The sequence below is a fragment of the Saccopteryx bilineata genome, chromosome 1 (genome assembly GCF_036850765.1).
Source record: "Saccopteryx bilineata isolate mSacBil1 chromosome 1, mSacBil1_pri_phased_curated, whole genome shotgun sequence".
Classification (NCBI taxonomy): Eukaryota; Metazoa; Chordata; class Mammalia; order Chiroptera; family Emballonuridae; genus Saccopteryx; species Saccopteryx bilineata.
The window spans coordinates 259675610-259692062 of NC_089490.1; the positions used below are offsets into that span (position 1 = coordinate 259675610).

The 16453-nt window shown below is 40.1% G+C and overlaps 1 protein-coding gene across 4 annotated transcripts in view; it reads left to right on the forward strand.

The window, feature by feature from the left end:
- The window catches only part of LOC136312212 (survival of motor neuron protein), a 120242-nt gene that overhangs the window by 16800 nt on the left and 86989 nt on the right, over positions 1-16453 (forward strand). For 2 of the 4 annotated variants that reach the window (XM_066241759.1, XM_066241753.1), the window contains exons 6-8: positions 1999-2103; positions 3612-3722; positions 4967-5017. In XM_066241759.1, coding sequence (XP_066097856.1) covers positions 1999-2103; positions 3612-3722; positions 4967-5014 — 264 coding nt within the window. In that variant the 3' untranslated portion in view covers positions 5015-5017. Of the gene's footprint in view, positions 1-1998; positions 2104-3611; positions 3723-4966; positions 5163-12481; positions 13126-16453 lie in introns of those variants that run through there. The other 2 variants (XM_066241741.1, XM_066241731.1) reach the window with 2 other exon arrangements.

A 16453-nucleotide genomic window follows, 5' to 3' on the forward strand; every position in this document is an offset into this window, starting at 1 on the left:
AGAGAGGAGAGAGAGAGAGAGTGAAGGGGGAGGAGCAGGAAGCATCAACTCCCATATGTGCCTTGACCAGGCAAGCCCAGGGTTTTGAACCGGCGACCTCAGCGTTTCCAGGTTGACACTTTATCCACTGCACCACCACAGGTCAGGCTGTGAGATATTTCTTAAAGTTTATATTATATTACAGTTCCTAGAATGATCCAGCTTTTTAATTGTGTGCGTGTCTGTTTATATTTGCACACACACACATATATAAATATATACTGTTTCATTGGTCTTGAGGCTGATTTTGCTTGTTAAGTGGAAGATTTACTATATAGTTTTTATAATATATGCTCTAAATCAGCATATCCAACTACTAAAAGGACATCTATAAAAAGATTACAGTCTAGCCTGACCAGGCGGTGGCACAGTGGATAGAGCATCATACTGGGATGCAGAGGACCCAGGTTCGAGACCCCGAGGTCACCAGCTTGAGCGCGGACTCATCTGGTTTGAGCAAAAGCCCACCAGCATGAACCCAAGGTTGCTGGCTCCAGCAAGGGGTTACTCAGTTTGCTGAAGGCCCGCGGTCAAGGCACATATGAGAAAGCAATCAATGAACAACTAACGTGTTGCAATGCGCAATGAAAAACTAATGATTGATGCTTCTCATCTCTCTCTGTCCCTATCTATCCCTCTCTCTGACTCACTCTCTGTCTCTGTAATAAATAAATAAATAAATAAATAAAAATTTGAAAAAGATTACAGTCTAGTTAATGAAATTGTGGGGCATATCGTTTTTTATTTTATTTATTTATTTATTTATTTTTGTATTTTTCTGAAGCTGGAAACGGGGAGAGACAGTCAGACAGACTCCCGCATGCACCCGACCGGGATCCACCCGGCACGCCCACCAGGTGGTGATGCTCTGCCCACCAGGGGGCGATGCTCTGCCCCTCCGGGGAGTCACTCTGTTGCGACCAGAGCATACTCCAGCGCCTGGGGCAGAGGCCAAGGAGCCATCCCCAGCGCCCGGGCCATCTTTGCTCCAATGGAGCCTTGGCTGTGGGAGGGAAAGAGAGAGACAGAGAGGAAGGAGAGGGGGAGGGGTGGAGAAGCAGATGGGCGCTTCTCCTGTGTGCCCTGGCCGGGAATCGAACCTGGGACTTCTACACGCCAGGCCGACGCTCTACCACTGAGCCAACCGGCCAGGGCCGTTTTTTATTTTTTAATTAAAAAATTTTTTTTTAGTGCAAGAGAGAGACAGAGAGGAAGGGAGACATAAGAAGCATCAACTCATAGTTGTAGCACCTCAGTTCATTGATTGCTTTCTTATATGTGCTTTGACCAGGAAGCTCCAGCTGAGCCAGTGGCCCCATGCCAGTGAATTTGGGCTCAAAGACAGTGACCTTGGGCTTCAAGCCAGTGACCATGGGATTGTGTCTATGAAACCACACTCAAACCAGATGAGCCCACGCCCAAGCTGACAACCTTGGGGTTTTTGTTTTGTTTTGTTTTGTTTTAAATTTTTTTTATTCACTTTAGAGAGGAGAGAGAGTGAGAGAGAGAAGGGGGAGGAGCAGGAAGCATTAACTCCCATATGTGCCTTGACCAGGCAAGTGCAGGGTTTTGAACCGGCGACCTCAGTGTTCCAGGTTGACGCTTTATCCACTGAGCCACCACAGGTCAGGCAACCTTGGGGTTTTGAACTGAGTCCTCAGTGTCCCAGGTCGATGCTGTATCCACTGCACCACCACCTGGTTAGCTGATATAGTGTTTTATGATTGAAATATCTTACTAAAGATAAGGTTTATTAGGTAATTGAAAATTTTTCTTTGATTTTATGGGGAAAATCTAGATTTCTGCTTCTCTTTGACTTCAGCATTTGGTACATGCAATTCTATTTAATCTTTCTGATAAATATATTCTGGGGCAATTATTTTCATTCTTTTGACATTAAATCTTTTTTCCTCTTTTCATATTGAAATTGGTAATCTTCTTTTGAAAAACTTTTTGCAGCCAGGTCTAAAATTTAATGGCCCGCCACCACCACCACCACCACCACCTCCGCCACCGCCACACTTCCTATCATGCTGGCTGCCTCCATTTCCTTCTGGACCACCAGTAAGTGCAAAAGAATTTAGATTAAACTTTTTAAACTATCCTTAGAGCTAGGCTTTTTGTTTTTGTATTTTTCTGAAGTGAGAACAGGGGTGGAGGCAGGCAGAGAGACTCCCTCATGTGCCAGACCGGATTCACCAGGCACGCCCACTAGAGGGCGATGCTCTGCCCATCTGGGGTGTCACTCTACTGCAACCAGAGCCATTCTAGCGCCTGAGGCAGAGGCCACAGAGCCATCCTCAGCGCCCGGGCCAACTTTGCTCCAATGGAGCCTTGGCTGCAGGAAGGGAAGAGAGAGACAGAGGAAGGAGAGGGGGAAGGGTGGAGAAGCAGATGGGCGCTTCTCCTGTGTGCCCTGGCGGGGAATCGAAGCCGGGACTCCTGCACGCCAGGCCGATGCTCTACCACTGAGCCAACCGGGTAGGGCCACGTATTTTATTTTTAATGCCTTTCTCTACCAGACTGATTGCTCTTACTACCCCTGTTCTTAGCCCTATTTCCCCCGCTTCCTTCTTGGCAGAAATTGTATCTTACTCTATAAGGAGTTAGTTTCTACTTGAAAGAATTTAATTATACCACACATAAGGATTTATATTTGCCCTTCCAGGTATTGTGAGTGGATGTTAGTTTCTGATCATGTAGTAGACCAGTGGTTTTCAACTGCTAGTCCACAGACCAGTCTGCCAAAAATTTCTTGCCAGTCTGTGAAGGAGTTGACCACCCTGATGCTGCATGAAACATTATATATAGGCCCAATGATCTTAGTGGAAGTTGCTTATGCTATGGGAGGTTTCTGCCCTTGTGGTTCCCAAAATAATTCTGTTCTCATCAGTTCCCAAGTATAAAAAGGTTAAAAACCACTGATGTAGACTGTCCGGATAGCAAGTGGTAAATTTTTAGATAACACAGTAAGCTAGATACAAAGATGCTTTCTGGCAAACTGTGTGTTTCAGTAGGAGCAGTGCAGATGTTTTACCCAAAACCAAGACTTTTATTTGAAATGCTGTTTAGGTATTTTTGAAGGACAGCCATCAAAGTATTTATGCTTAGTCTTTCCCCCATGGCTTCATATTGGAACAAAAAGAGTTCTAACTAAAGCAAAATGCTTAGACATTTTATATGACCTATTGTCTTTTGATTGTTAATTTAATTTTGTTGAGTCTTTGTTGTTACTGGTTAGCTTTCTTTAAATATCAGATTTTTTTTTAATTTTTAAAATATTTTATTGATTTTAGAGAGAGAGGAAGGGAGAAAGAAAGAGACAGAAAAATTTATCTGTTCCTGGATGTGTCCTGACCAAGGATCGAACCCACAACTTTGTGCATCAGGACGATGCTCCAGCTAACCAAGCTATTCATTCAGGACAAATGTCAGATTTTTAAAAACACTTTAAATAGATAGCATGGAATTTAGGGAAAGATACAGATAACATTCAGTATTATCTCCGTAATGGATCTTTAAACTTACATTTTTGTTTACTGACTTTAAAGTATATTTTTCTCTATTTCCAGATAATTCCCCCACCACCTCCCATATGTCCAGATTCTCCTGATGATGCTGATGCTTTGGGAAGTATGTTAATCTCTTGGTACATGAGTGGCTATCACACTGGTTATTATATGGTAAGTGATCACTTACTTTCTTTTCCCAACACTGGTTATGTGATTTTGTTGAGTTTGTGACTTAAAAAGTGATTTGTTACGTTAGGCAGATCCTAAAGGTTAAAAACTACCTTAAAGTTTAAAAAATACAACTATTTGTCTAAGGCTTAAATTACTCTTCTATTTTCCCATTAAGTGTAGTTGTAGTGCATTTAAAATTCTTTCATGTCATTAGATTGTTTTGATTATACATTTTTCTATTTGATGACACTTTAAGTTATTTTTAAATCTTATTAGTCTTTTCACTTTGATTTGAAATAAAATGGATTATAGAAGATGGGGGGCATAATGCCTTGCACTCCCCTTCCCCCAAGAAGAAAGACTAAAAATTAAGTTTTTTAATTTTTTTAATTTTTTTTTTAATTAAGTTCTTTTGTGCATAGAGGAAAATCTGACATGGTAAATGCCAAAATGGACCTTGAGGACTGAGCTTCAAACTTGTCATTTGATACATTGGTCTGTTGAAGGCATATTTTATTATAATTTAACAGGAAAATTTTTAAATTTTTAAAAAAGGAAACTGGGACCCTGGCCAGTTGACTCAGCAGTAGAGTGTTGGCCCTGAGTGTGGATGTCCTGGGTTCGATTTCCAGCCAGGGCACACAGGAGAAGCGCTCATGTGCTTCTCCACCCTTCCCTGTCTCCTTCCTATCTCTCTCTTCCGCTCCCACAGCCAAGGCTCTAACTTTGGAGCACAGTTGGCCTGGGTACTGAGGACGGCTCCATGGCCTCACCCTCAGGTGCTAGAATGGCTCTGGATGCAATAGAGCAGCGCCCCAGATGGGCAGAGCATCGCCCCCTGCTGGGCATGCCGGATGGATCCTGGTCGGGCGCATATGGGAGTCTCTCTGACTGCCTCCCGGCTCCTAACTTCAGAAAAATAAAAAATAAAAATAAATAAATAAGGAACGTGTTATGCCATACTCACATGATGATGTGATATAGCCACTGAAGCCAGAGCCCTGGGGGTTTCAACAGGAACCTCAGTGTTCCCTGTTGACACCACCAGTCAGGCAAAGGAGGAATTTCTTAATTACAGCCTAATTATTTAGTTTGGGATCACTTATTAAATATATTGGAAGGCTATAAACTTATTTTCCAATGATATTTTGTTAAATAGAATTAATAAAATGTTTTGTGAAACAATATTTACTTATAGCTATATAAAATGTATATGCTATTTTAAATTTCTTTGTTTCTTACAGGGTTTCAAACAAAATCAAAAAGAAGGAAGATGCTCACATTTTAGTTAAGGAGTAAGTCTTGTCATTATAGAAATGAACCTTTTGTATAAATTTTGTAGTTTGTAGAAAACATTTTTTAAAATGAATGTCAAAAAGTAGAAAAGTTAATATAAAACAATATTAAAGACATTTTGATGCCAAAACTATTTGATAAAAAGGTTTATCTATATTCCTCTCTGTAATTCTCATGATATCAAGGTATCATCTCACTAAATACTTGTTGGTCAGTGTTATGGAAAGAAAACATACTTTTTAATTTAAAAAACTTTAAAATCAGCCTGACCGGTGGTGGCACAGTGAATAGAGCATTGACCTGGGATGCTAAGGTCCCAGGTTCGAAACCCTTCAGTTGCCGAGTTGAACATGGGCTCACCAGCTTGAACACAGGGTCCCTAGCTTGAGCATAGGATCATAGACATGATCCCCTGGTCACTGGCTTGAAGCTCAAGGTCACTGGCTTGAACCCAAGGTCACTGGATTGAGCAAGGGGTGACTGGCTCAGCTGGAGCCCCCCCTCCCCCGTGCCCCATCAAGTCACATATGAGAAACAATCAGTGAACTTAAATACAACAACTATGAGTTGATGTTTCTCATCTTTTTCCCTTCCCATCTGTCTCTCTTTCTCACTTGCTTAAAAAAAAATCCTTCTAATCAGTGATGAAACTGTAGCACTGTGGTCATACAGCCAGATGTGCCTTTTGATTTGTGAGGCAGTATGAAATACACTGTTACCTAAGAAGTGTTCTGGTCAAAACAGTGTAACTGGAATTTAATCAGGCCTTTAAGATCTACTGTCTCATTTACCAGAAATACTAGGGATAGAGCAACAGGTTAAATGATACCACAAAAGAAATGATCAGACAGCTCCATAATGCAGAATGTTCTGGAAGATAACAGGACTCATTTCTTCAAAAAGTCAGTGTCATGAAAGAAAAGATGGTGTGGATTGGGTAACTATACTAGTTTAAAAGTGACTTAATTTGATCCCTGGTCAGGGCCACATGGGAAGTGGCCAATGGATGCACCACTGAGTGGAACAACAAATGAATGCTTCCCTTCCCCTCCCCTCTCTCACTTCCTCTCTCTCTTAAAATTAAAAGAGAGCATCAGGCTGCAACACGGGGGACCCAAGTTCAAAACTGTGAGGTTGCTGCTTGAGCACAAGCTTACCAGCCTGAGTGGTGAGTGCAGGCGCACTGGCTTGAGTGTGCGATCATAGACATGACCCCATGATCGCTGTTGTGAACCCAAAGGTCGCTGGCTTGAAACCCAGGATCACTGGCTTGAGCAAGAGCTCGCTCTGCTGTAGCCCCCTGGTCAAGGCACATATGAGAAAGCAATCAATGAACAACTAAGGTGACTCAACGAAGAATTGATCCTTCTCATCTCTCTCCCTTACTGTCTCTCTGACCCTGTCTCTCTCTCTGACCTCTCTTTCTGTCTCTGTCAAAAAAAAAAGAAAAAGAAAAAGAAAAGCGCTGGCCCAACAGCTCGGTTGGTTGCAGCGTCATCGCAGTACGTGGAGGTTGGTGGTTCAGTTCCTTGGTCCTGGCATGTTCAGGAGCAGTTTGATGTTCCTGTCTCTCCCTGATTCTCTCTAAAAAAAAAAAGTGACTTTAAAGACACAATAGCCAAATAATGTTGTAGTATCCTTGATTGGACCCTGGTTTGAAAAGACTAGGGAATTGAGAAAATTTAAATATGGACTGGATTTTAAGTAATACTAGATAATTATGACTAATTTTATGAACTGTGATAAGGGTATTATAGTTTATAAAAGAATGTCTTTAAATTTGCATACTAAATTACTTAGAAGTGCAGTGTTATAATGTCTCTATTTTTTTAAATGATAGTAAAATACATATTTATTTTACTAAATACATATTTATTTATCTGGTTTGAGCAAAGCTCACCAGCTTGGACCCAAGGTCGCTGGCTCGAGCAAGGGGTTACTTGGTCTGCTGAAGGCCCGCGATCAAGGCACATATGAAAAAGCAATCAATAAACAAGTAAGGTGTCACAACGAAAAACTAATGATTGAAGCATATATGACTATTGTTGAATCTAAGTGGTATGTGCATGGATATGCATTGTATTGTTATTTTCTAGTTTCTGTATTTTTAGAAAGTACATAATAAAAGTTCAGTATTTTTAAGCTAAATTAGTAAAGGCTACATGTCTATCATTGTACTTTTTTTCACTTATTTTCACTTTTTGTCCATATTTGTCAATATTTTGATATGGATGCCATAATAGTATATGTCTCCATTTCACATTTTCAGTGCTTTTAACATGACCTGTCAGACTGTTGATATGTTATTCCACTATTCCTTTAAATTTTTTTTTAATTTTTATTTATTTATTTATTTATTTTATGGAGACAGAGAGTCAGAGAGAGGGATAGATAGGGACAGACAGACAGAAATGGAGAGATGAGAAGCATCAATCATTAGTTTTTTCTTTGCGACACCCTAGTTGTTTATTGATTGCTTTCTCATATGTGCCTTGACCGTGGGCCTTCAGCAGACTGAACAAACCATTGCTTGAGCCAGCGACCTTGGGTCCGAACTGGTGAGCTTTGCTCAAACCAGACAAACCACGCTCAAGCTGGCGACCTCAGGGTCTTGAACCTGGGTCCTTCTGCATCCCAGTCCGATGCTCTACCCACTGCACCACTGCCCGGTCAGGCTCCACTATTCCTTTAGTTCAGTACTTTCTGGCATTCTGAATAATGTTGGAGTAAGTACTTCCTTACATGTAGTAATTTGATTCTATTCTGTCTTAGCTGAAAGGTAAACTTCTTGATTTTGACTATTTGATGAAAGATCGTGGATATCATTATGATTTTGGTAGATGTTTCCATGTTTCCTTGAAAATCAAATTTTGAAAATGTTTCCTTTTTGATTTTCAAAATGGGAGATGCATTTTTGGGAGTGGTATTTATTTATTTATTTTTTACATAGAGAGTCAGAGAGAGGGGTAGATAGGGACAGACAGACAGAAACGGAGAGATGAGAAGCTTCAATCATAGTTTTTCTTGTGACACCTTAGTTGTTTATTGATTGCTTTCTCATATGTGCCTTGACTGCGGGCCTTCAGCAGACCGAGTAACCCCTTGCTCGAGCCAGCGACCTTGAGTTCAAGCTGGTGAGCTTTGCTCAAACCAGATGAGCCTGCGCTGAAGCTGGCGACCTCAGGGTCTCAAACCTGGGTCTTCGGCATCCCAGTCCGACGCTCTATTCACTGCGCCACCATCTGGTCAAGCCAATGAGTGGTAATTTTTAACTTACATAAATCACAATTGAAAGTGTAATTACTGCCTGACCAGGCGGTGGTGCAGTGGATAGAGCATTGGACTGGGATGCCGAAGACCCAGGTTTGAGACCCCAAGATCGCCAGCTTGAGCGCGGGCTCATCTGGCTTGAACAAAATAAAATATAAAAAAAATGCTCACCAGCTTAGACCCAAGGTCACTGGCTCAAGCAAGGGGTTACTCGGTCTGCTGAAGGCCCACGGTCAAGGCACATATGAGAAAGCAATCAATGAACAACTAGTGTCGCAACGAAAAACTGATGATTGATGCTTCTCATCTCTCTCCGTTCCAGTCTGTCTATCCCTATCCCTCTCTCTGACTCTCTCTCTGTAAAGAAAAAAGAAAAAAAAAGTGTAATTACTTATATTTCATTGTTTGATTAAGATAATTTTCATTTTTTTTCTTTTTTCTTCTTTTTTTTTTTTTGTATTTTTCTGAAGCTGGAAACGGGGAGAGACAGTCAGACAGACTCTCGCATGCGCCCGACTGGGATCCACCCGGCACGCCCACCAGAGGGCGACACTCTGCCCACCAGGGGGCGATGCTCTGCCCCTCTGGGGCGTCACTCTGTTGCGATCAGAGCCACTCTAGCGCCTGGGGCAGAGGCCAAGGAGCCATCCCCAGCGCCTGGGCCATCTTTGCTCGAATGGAACCTCGCTGCAGGAGGGGAAGAGAGAGACAGAGAGGAAGGAGAGGGGGAGGGGTGGAGAAGCAAATGGGCGCTTCTCCTGTGTGCCCTGGCCGGAAATCGAACCGGGGACTTCTGCACGCCAGGCCGACGCTCTACCACTGAGCCAACCAGCCAGAGCCTTTTTTTTTTCATTTTTTTTAAAGATTTTTTTATTTATTCATTTTTTAGAGAGAAAGGAAGAGAGAGAGAGAGAGAAGGGGGAGGAGCAGGAAGCATCAACTCCCATATGTGCCTTGACCGGGAAAACCCAGGGTTTTGAACCAGCGACCTAAGTGGTCCAAGTCGATGCTTTATCCACTGTGCCACCACAGGTCAGGCTCATTTTGATTTAGTTGAAGCTCCTCAGCTAGGTTATTCAAGGCCCAAGGTAGATCAAATGTCCTATCACTTTTCCTAATGCCACTCAGCCTTCTTATACCCACATTCATAACATTTTTTCTCTTTGAATCTGCTCTCTTCTTATTTCTATTACATATCTTTTCCCATTATGTTATCTTTATTTTAATTTTAATTATTTTCATTGTTTTAGAGAGATAGGAAGGAGGGGAGAGTCATCAATTTGTTACTCTACTAACTTTATGCATCCATTGGTTGATCCTTATGTGCTTGCACCAGGGATCAAACCTACAGCTTTGTTGTACTGGGACTGTGTTCTAACCAACTGATCTACCTGGATATGGCTATGTTATCTTTTTTTGTTTTTTTTTTTTTGTATTTTTTCAAAGAAGCAGGGAGGCAATCAGACAGACTCCCGCATGCACCTGACTGGGATCAACCCGGCATGCCCACTAGGGGGCGATGCTCTGCCCACCTGGGCATTGCTTGGTTGCAACCAGAGCCATTCTGGTGCCTGAGGCGGAGGCCATGGAGCCATTCTCAGTGCCAACTTTGCTCCAATGGAGCCTTGGCGCTGGAGGGGAAGAGAGACAGAGAGAAATGAGAGGGGGAAGGGTGGAGAAGCAGATGGATGCTTCTCCTCTAGGCCCTGGCCGGGAATTGAACCCGGGACTTCCACACGCCAGGCCAATACTCTACCACTGAGCCAACTGGCCAGGGCCTATCTTTATTGATTATTTATCTTTCTTTTCTCTGTCATTAGAGGCAAAACACTTTTTTTTTTTTTTGAGAGGGACAGAAAGACAGGAAAGTAGAGAGATGAGAAGCATCAGTTCTTTGTTGCAGCACCTTAGTTCATTGATTGCTTTCTCTTATGTGCCTTGATTGGGAGGCTCCAGCCAAGACAGTGACCCCTTGCTCAAGCCAGCAACCTTGGGCTTCAAGCCAGTAACCTTTGAGCTCATGTCTAGCATCCCACACACAAGCCAATGACTCCACATTCAAGCTGGTGAGCCTGCCCTCAAGCCAGCGACCTTGTGGTTTCAAACCTGGGTCATCTGCATCCACTGCACCACTACCTGGTCCAGCTATATCTCATTCTTTATGTCTATAATATCTGGCACTGTTTTTTACTTAAAAGCTTAGAATGAAAGGACTGTCAAAGGAGAGAGAAAATGGTATTGTAAATGGAAAAGAGATTTCAGAGTTGTTTTCAAATCATATCTTTTACCCTGAAAGGTTAGGCATCAGCTCTTATTTCTTGCTAGTCTTAAAAGAAGAGTTTTAACAAATTCTACAAGTAAGTGAACAGTTTTGAAAGTTAATTACACGGGAACGTATGTAACATTTTGAAGGTATCAAGTAGTATAGTGGGACTACCTTTTGGAGAAACTAAGTTTTTAGGTTAGAAACTCTGATTTTTTCATTACTAGTTATTGTGACACATAAATTGACCTTTCACATTTTAAAATGGCATATAATTTTGAGTTGAGGTGTATTCCACTTTAAATAAAACCAGTTCTTGGTTTCTAGGCGTAAGACAGAGGTGAGGCAGTGTACTTGAGCATTAATGAGTCTTTGTGTTTACGTAAAGACTTCTGGTTAAGCATAAAAAAATCTTATTTTATAAATCTTGGTTTCAGTTTCTGTTAATTTGTATTTTGTTTTTTATTGTAAAGGAAACTAAAATTTTGTCACATGAAATATTTCTTCCCTCTAATAATCATAACTTTTTGAGTGACTACTGTGTGTACTAGGTATAGTTATTTCATTTGATCTTTATAGCAACATCAAGTTAGATACTATAGTTATTCCCATTTTATAGATGAGAAAGGTTCATAGAGGTGAAATGACTTGCTTTGGGCCACATAAGAAATGGTGGAACTCTGTACATACTACCTCAGAATTCTTTCGTCAGCCCTTAGCTGCCCTCCTCAGCCCCACCCCAGCAATTGCTTCTTCCAGGTTTTGTGGAGTTTTGTCCTCCAGATGCATGATTTAAGATTTGGGCAAGGACCTAATCTTAAATAGAATTTCCTAAGTGGAAATTCTACACAAATATCTGGAGGTCCTTCTCTTTAAACCGCTCTTCTCTAAACCTTGCCTCTTCAAATTCCAGCTGCCTTACTCCAAGGCCCATATTATGATATCATTCTTCTACCCAGGGGGAACAATACTCTGCTTAGGTTTTACTTTCCACGCTGTAGTTTGGAAATTGTGTCCAGCTAAAAATGGGTGAAAGTGAAGCTCACTTTATGTGTTACCCTTTCTTAAGGATGCGCCCACTGCCCAGTGCCTGAAAACAGTTGTATCATATAGGGTAGAGCAAAAGTAGGTTTACAGTTGTTCATGTAGAAAATAATACAATAATTAATAAGTAATAATACAAGAATACACTTTTGCATATTCACAATTGTAAACCTACTTTTGCCCCACCCTGTATATTGTGCCCAGTTTTATAATCTGTAGCAAGGAAATAGATACACTGCCAGCCATTCCCACTATTTTTAAGCAAACACCATTTTCCTCTTGAGTATCTGGTGGGATGGCACAGTTCGTTGCAGTATCTTTCCCATTTCGGAACCATTAGTTTTTAGCTGTTGCATGTTTTCTGAAAGATTATTCTATTGTATGGTGATTAAAATGTACTAAACAATATTTACACTCTATACCTCTCAAATATGTAAGATTAATGTCATATTTGGGTTATTATAGTGTACATTTCTAGATGGCAGAAATCTGTTTTTCGCTTTTTTTTAAGAGAGAAACAAGAAGGGAGGGAGATGAGAAGCATCAACTCATAGTTGTGTCCCCTTGGTTGTTCATTGATTGCTTCTCTATTTTTGGCTTTTTAAACAAAGTTTCATTGAATTTTTTTGTGTATTGATGATTAATTTTATATATTAGGTTTCAAATTCTGAATTGTCTTGTAGATCATTGTATGTTGTCATATTGCTTCCCCAAAGGAATAAACTAGTTAATAATGCCCTTATTCTTCATACTTATCTGTTATAGTATTTACTTGTTATAGTTGAAGAATTCTGTTTCTTCATTGTTACTCTATTTTATAAAATAAGAGTTTTAAAATTTGAACTACTGTTCAGTTTATTTATTTATTCTCTCCTTATTTTCCAAGTGAGAGGAGCAGGGGAGAGAGACAGACTGCTGCATGTGCACTGACTGGAATCCACCCAGCAACCCCAATCTGGGACTGATGCTCTGTCCATCTTGGGCCATGCTTGCAACCAAGCTATTTTTAGCACTTGAGGTGGAGGCTCTATGGAGCTATCCTCAGCTCTGGGGCCAATGTGCTCAAACCAATTGAGCTATGGCTTCAGGAGGGGAAGAGAGAGAGAGAGAGAGAGAGAGAGAGAGAGAGAGAGAGAGAGAGAGAGACACGGAGAGAGAGAAAGAAGGAGGGAGTGGAGAAGCCAATGGTTGCTTCTTCTCTGTACCATGACCAGGAATCAAACCTGAGACATCCACACGCTGGGCTGACACTCTATCACTGAGCCCACTGGCCAGGCCTCAGTTTTTTCTTTTAACTTTTTGTTTTTTAAAACTACATTGTTGTTTGTTATGTATAGCAATCTGTCAGGAAGATATATTTAAATGAAAATAAGTCACAAAACTGTGTGTATTGTGCTACCTGTTTGTGTAAGTACATATTTACATACATGTATATGCATTGAGTATCACCTCAGGATGATATTCAGTTTATCTCTGAAGAGGTACTAGAAGACAAAGTCCTGTGAGGGGGACCTTACAGTATACCCTTTTGTATTTTTTCTACTGTGTACATTTATTAACAATAAAAAATGTGTAATTAAAATAAATCTGATATAATGTATCATTATTCTTTTAAACTATTTTTTTCTTTTAAACTTTTAATTGTTCATTTTTATAGGTACTTCACACATTAACCGATGTCTTTTTTTAAACGATCTATTGAAATATATGTACTATCAGTATATAAAACTTTGTTTTAAACAGCTTCAGGATATTCTTATATATATATAAATGTATATCATACTTATTTAATTGAGCTATTATGAATGGAAGTTTAGTCTGTTTGCAAGTGTTATTTAATATAGTCAGTATTATTTTACATATTTTTTGTAGGTGTATAAATATATCTCTAGGATTATCTAAATAAATAGAATTAGAATCTAGAATTCCAGTCTAGAATTAGAACAGCTGGATTGAAGAGGGTATGCATTTATAATTGTAATAGATTTTTGTTAAATTGCTCTCAGTAGATTGTGTTAATTTATATTCCCACCAACATTGTTTGAAAGTTATGTTTCCCACAGTCTAGCCAATAATTTATCAAACCTTTGGATCTTTCTCAATCCACTAGTTGAAAATAATTATCTCATTGTATTTGCAATTTGTGTGTGTGTAGTGCCTTTTATATATGTTTAAGAGCTATGTGTCTTGTCTTTTCTGAAAACTTTATGAACATCACCTTTGCCCACTTTCAACTTGGATTGTAGTTTCCCCTTTTGATTTGCAAGAATTCTTTGTATGTGTGGTAACCATCCCTTTGTGATATGAGTTGTAGATACCTTTATTTTTAGTTTATCATTTTGTTTGACCATGCTTATAGTGATAACAGTTGTCATTTTGACAGAAATGTTTGCTTTTTATGGTCTTACTGCTTTATTTTCATATAGTCAGATTCATTTCTCTCTTGCAGCTTTTGAGTGTTCTTCTGATGTTTAATTTTTTTGCTATATCTATAGTTATTTTCCCATTATCATTTTAAATATTTGTGTTTAGTCTTTCAAATCTTTGCTGATAAAATATTATCTACTCTAGATCCTCCTTATTCGTTGATTCTGTATTTGCAAATTTGCCTACTTCAGCCCAGGATCAGTATTCATGGCATTTTCATTGTCATTCATGGACAGATGCAGAAAGGGGAAAAATTTTTTTTTTTTATGAGAATTATTTATTTATTTTACAGAGACAGAGAGTGAGTCAGAGAGAGGGATAGACAGGGACAGACAGACAGGAACGGAGAGAGATGAGAAGCATCAATCATCAGTTTCTCGTTGCGCTTTGCGACTTCTTAGTTGTTCATTGATTGCTTTCTCACATGTGCCTTGACCATGGGCCTTCAGCAGACCGAGTAACCCCCTGCTGGAGCCAGCGACCTTGGGTCCAAGCTGGTGAGCTCTTTGCTCAAGCCAGATGAGCCGGCGCTCAAGCTGGCGACCTCGGGGTCTCGAACCTGGGTCCTTCCGCATCCCAGTCCTACGCTCTATCCACTGCGCCACCACCTGGTCAGGCAGAAAGGGGAAAATTTTGAGACACCTGACACAGATGTTCCCAGCTGAGGTTGAGCAATATTTTCTTGTTTCAGCTCTTATACTATAAACAAGGCTTATTTTCACAATCTTAGTGCTTCATTTTTGTGCCTTTTGATTTTGCTCTTTAAAATGGCCCTCAAGAAAAAAAAATGGCCCTCAAGCATTGTGCTGACATTCTGTCTAGTGTTTCCACGTGCAAGAAGGCTGTAATGTGCCTTACAGAAAAAAATACACGTGTTAGATAAGCTTCATTAGTGCTGTTGGCTCTGAGTTCAGTAATAATGGTCCAACAATGTATATTAAATAACATGTCTTTTAACAGAAATACATAAAAAAGGTTATGTATCTTATCAATTTATAAAAATATGATCCGAGGCTTGCAGGAACTTAGCCTGTGTTTATTCTAGGAGCAATAGCATAGTATATATAAAATCAGTGTGGTGACTTTTTAAAAAAAAATTTAAATTATTTTTAAAGATTTTATTTATTGATTGGTGTTTATATAGAGAGAAGCATCAACTTATAGTTGCTTCACTTTAATTGTTCACCGATTCTTTTTTGTATGTGCTTTGACGGGGCAAGCCTGCGGTTTTGAACCAGTGACCTCAGTGCTCCAGGTCAATGCTCTATCCATTGTGCCACTACAGGTCAGGCTGTGGTGATTTTTTAAAATATAACTGCTGTGAATAACAAGAGTCAATTGTATTTTTTATTCATTTTACAAATAGTATTCAGAAGAATAAAGAGACTGTGAACACATCATGAGCAGCTTTATGTTCCTGTCTCCCTCCTGCCTCTCTAAAAAAGAGATTGTGAAAATAACTTTGATAGTAATTTTAATGAGAATTCAAATGTAGCAGACCCAATTTTTTTCATATTTTCTTAGTTTTGAATTTATACATATATACATCATCCCAATGTATACTATTCTTTGCAGCTAACGTCATTAGCTGTAATGCATGAACTTAGAATATATTTATGTATTTTATAAATACTGAATATAGCATTTTAAATGCATCTCTGCTATGTTGTAGCTTTATTGGTTTTTTTATTCATACACTTCATCAAAACAGTACTTTGATATCTTCATGGATCATAATTTTGTTGATAGATGATAGCTATCTTTGTTGCATAACAGCAAAACAGTTCATTTATATATTTATAAACAGAATGATCTGTTCAGTTATTTTTATTTCTACATTATCTTCCATTTAATTTGTGTATACGTCAGCCTTCCACATTTATTCACTTATAAGCTATGTCAAGTAAAATTTGGTGCACAAGCATCATAAAAGATGAAAGAATAATGTCACACCTGACCAGTGGTGGCACAGTGGATAAAGCGTCAACCTGGGACACTGAAGTTCCAGGTTCGAAACCCCGCGGTCGCCGGCTTGAGCACGAGCTCACCAGCTTGAGCCACAGGGTTGCTGGCTTGATCCCAAGGTCACCAGCTTGAGCATGGGGTCACAGGCTTGGCTGAAGCCTCCTTTCCCACGACGTTCAAGGCACATATGAGAAGCAATCAGTAAACAATTAAAGTGACACAACTACGAGTTGATCCTTTTCATCTCCCTTCCTGTCCCCCCCCCCCCCCCCGGCTTAAAAAACAAAGTACTAGCCCTGGCCAGTTTCCTCAGTGGTAGAGCATCAGCCCAGCATGTGTATGTCCCGGGTTCAATTCCCAGCCAGGGCACATAGGACAAGCACCCATCTGTTTCATCCCTCCCCCCTGTCGCATCTCTGTCTCTCCCCCTTTCTATCTCTCTCTTCTCCCCTCCAGCAATGGCTGG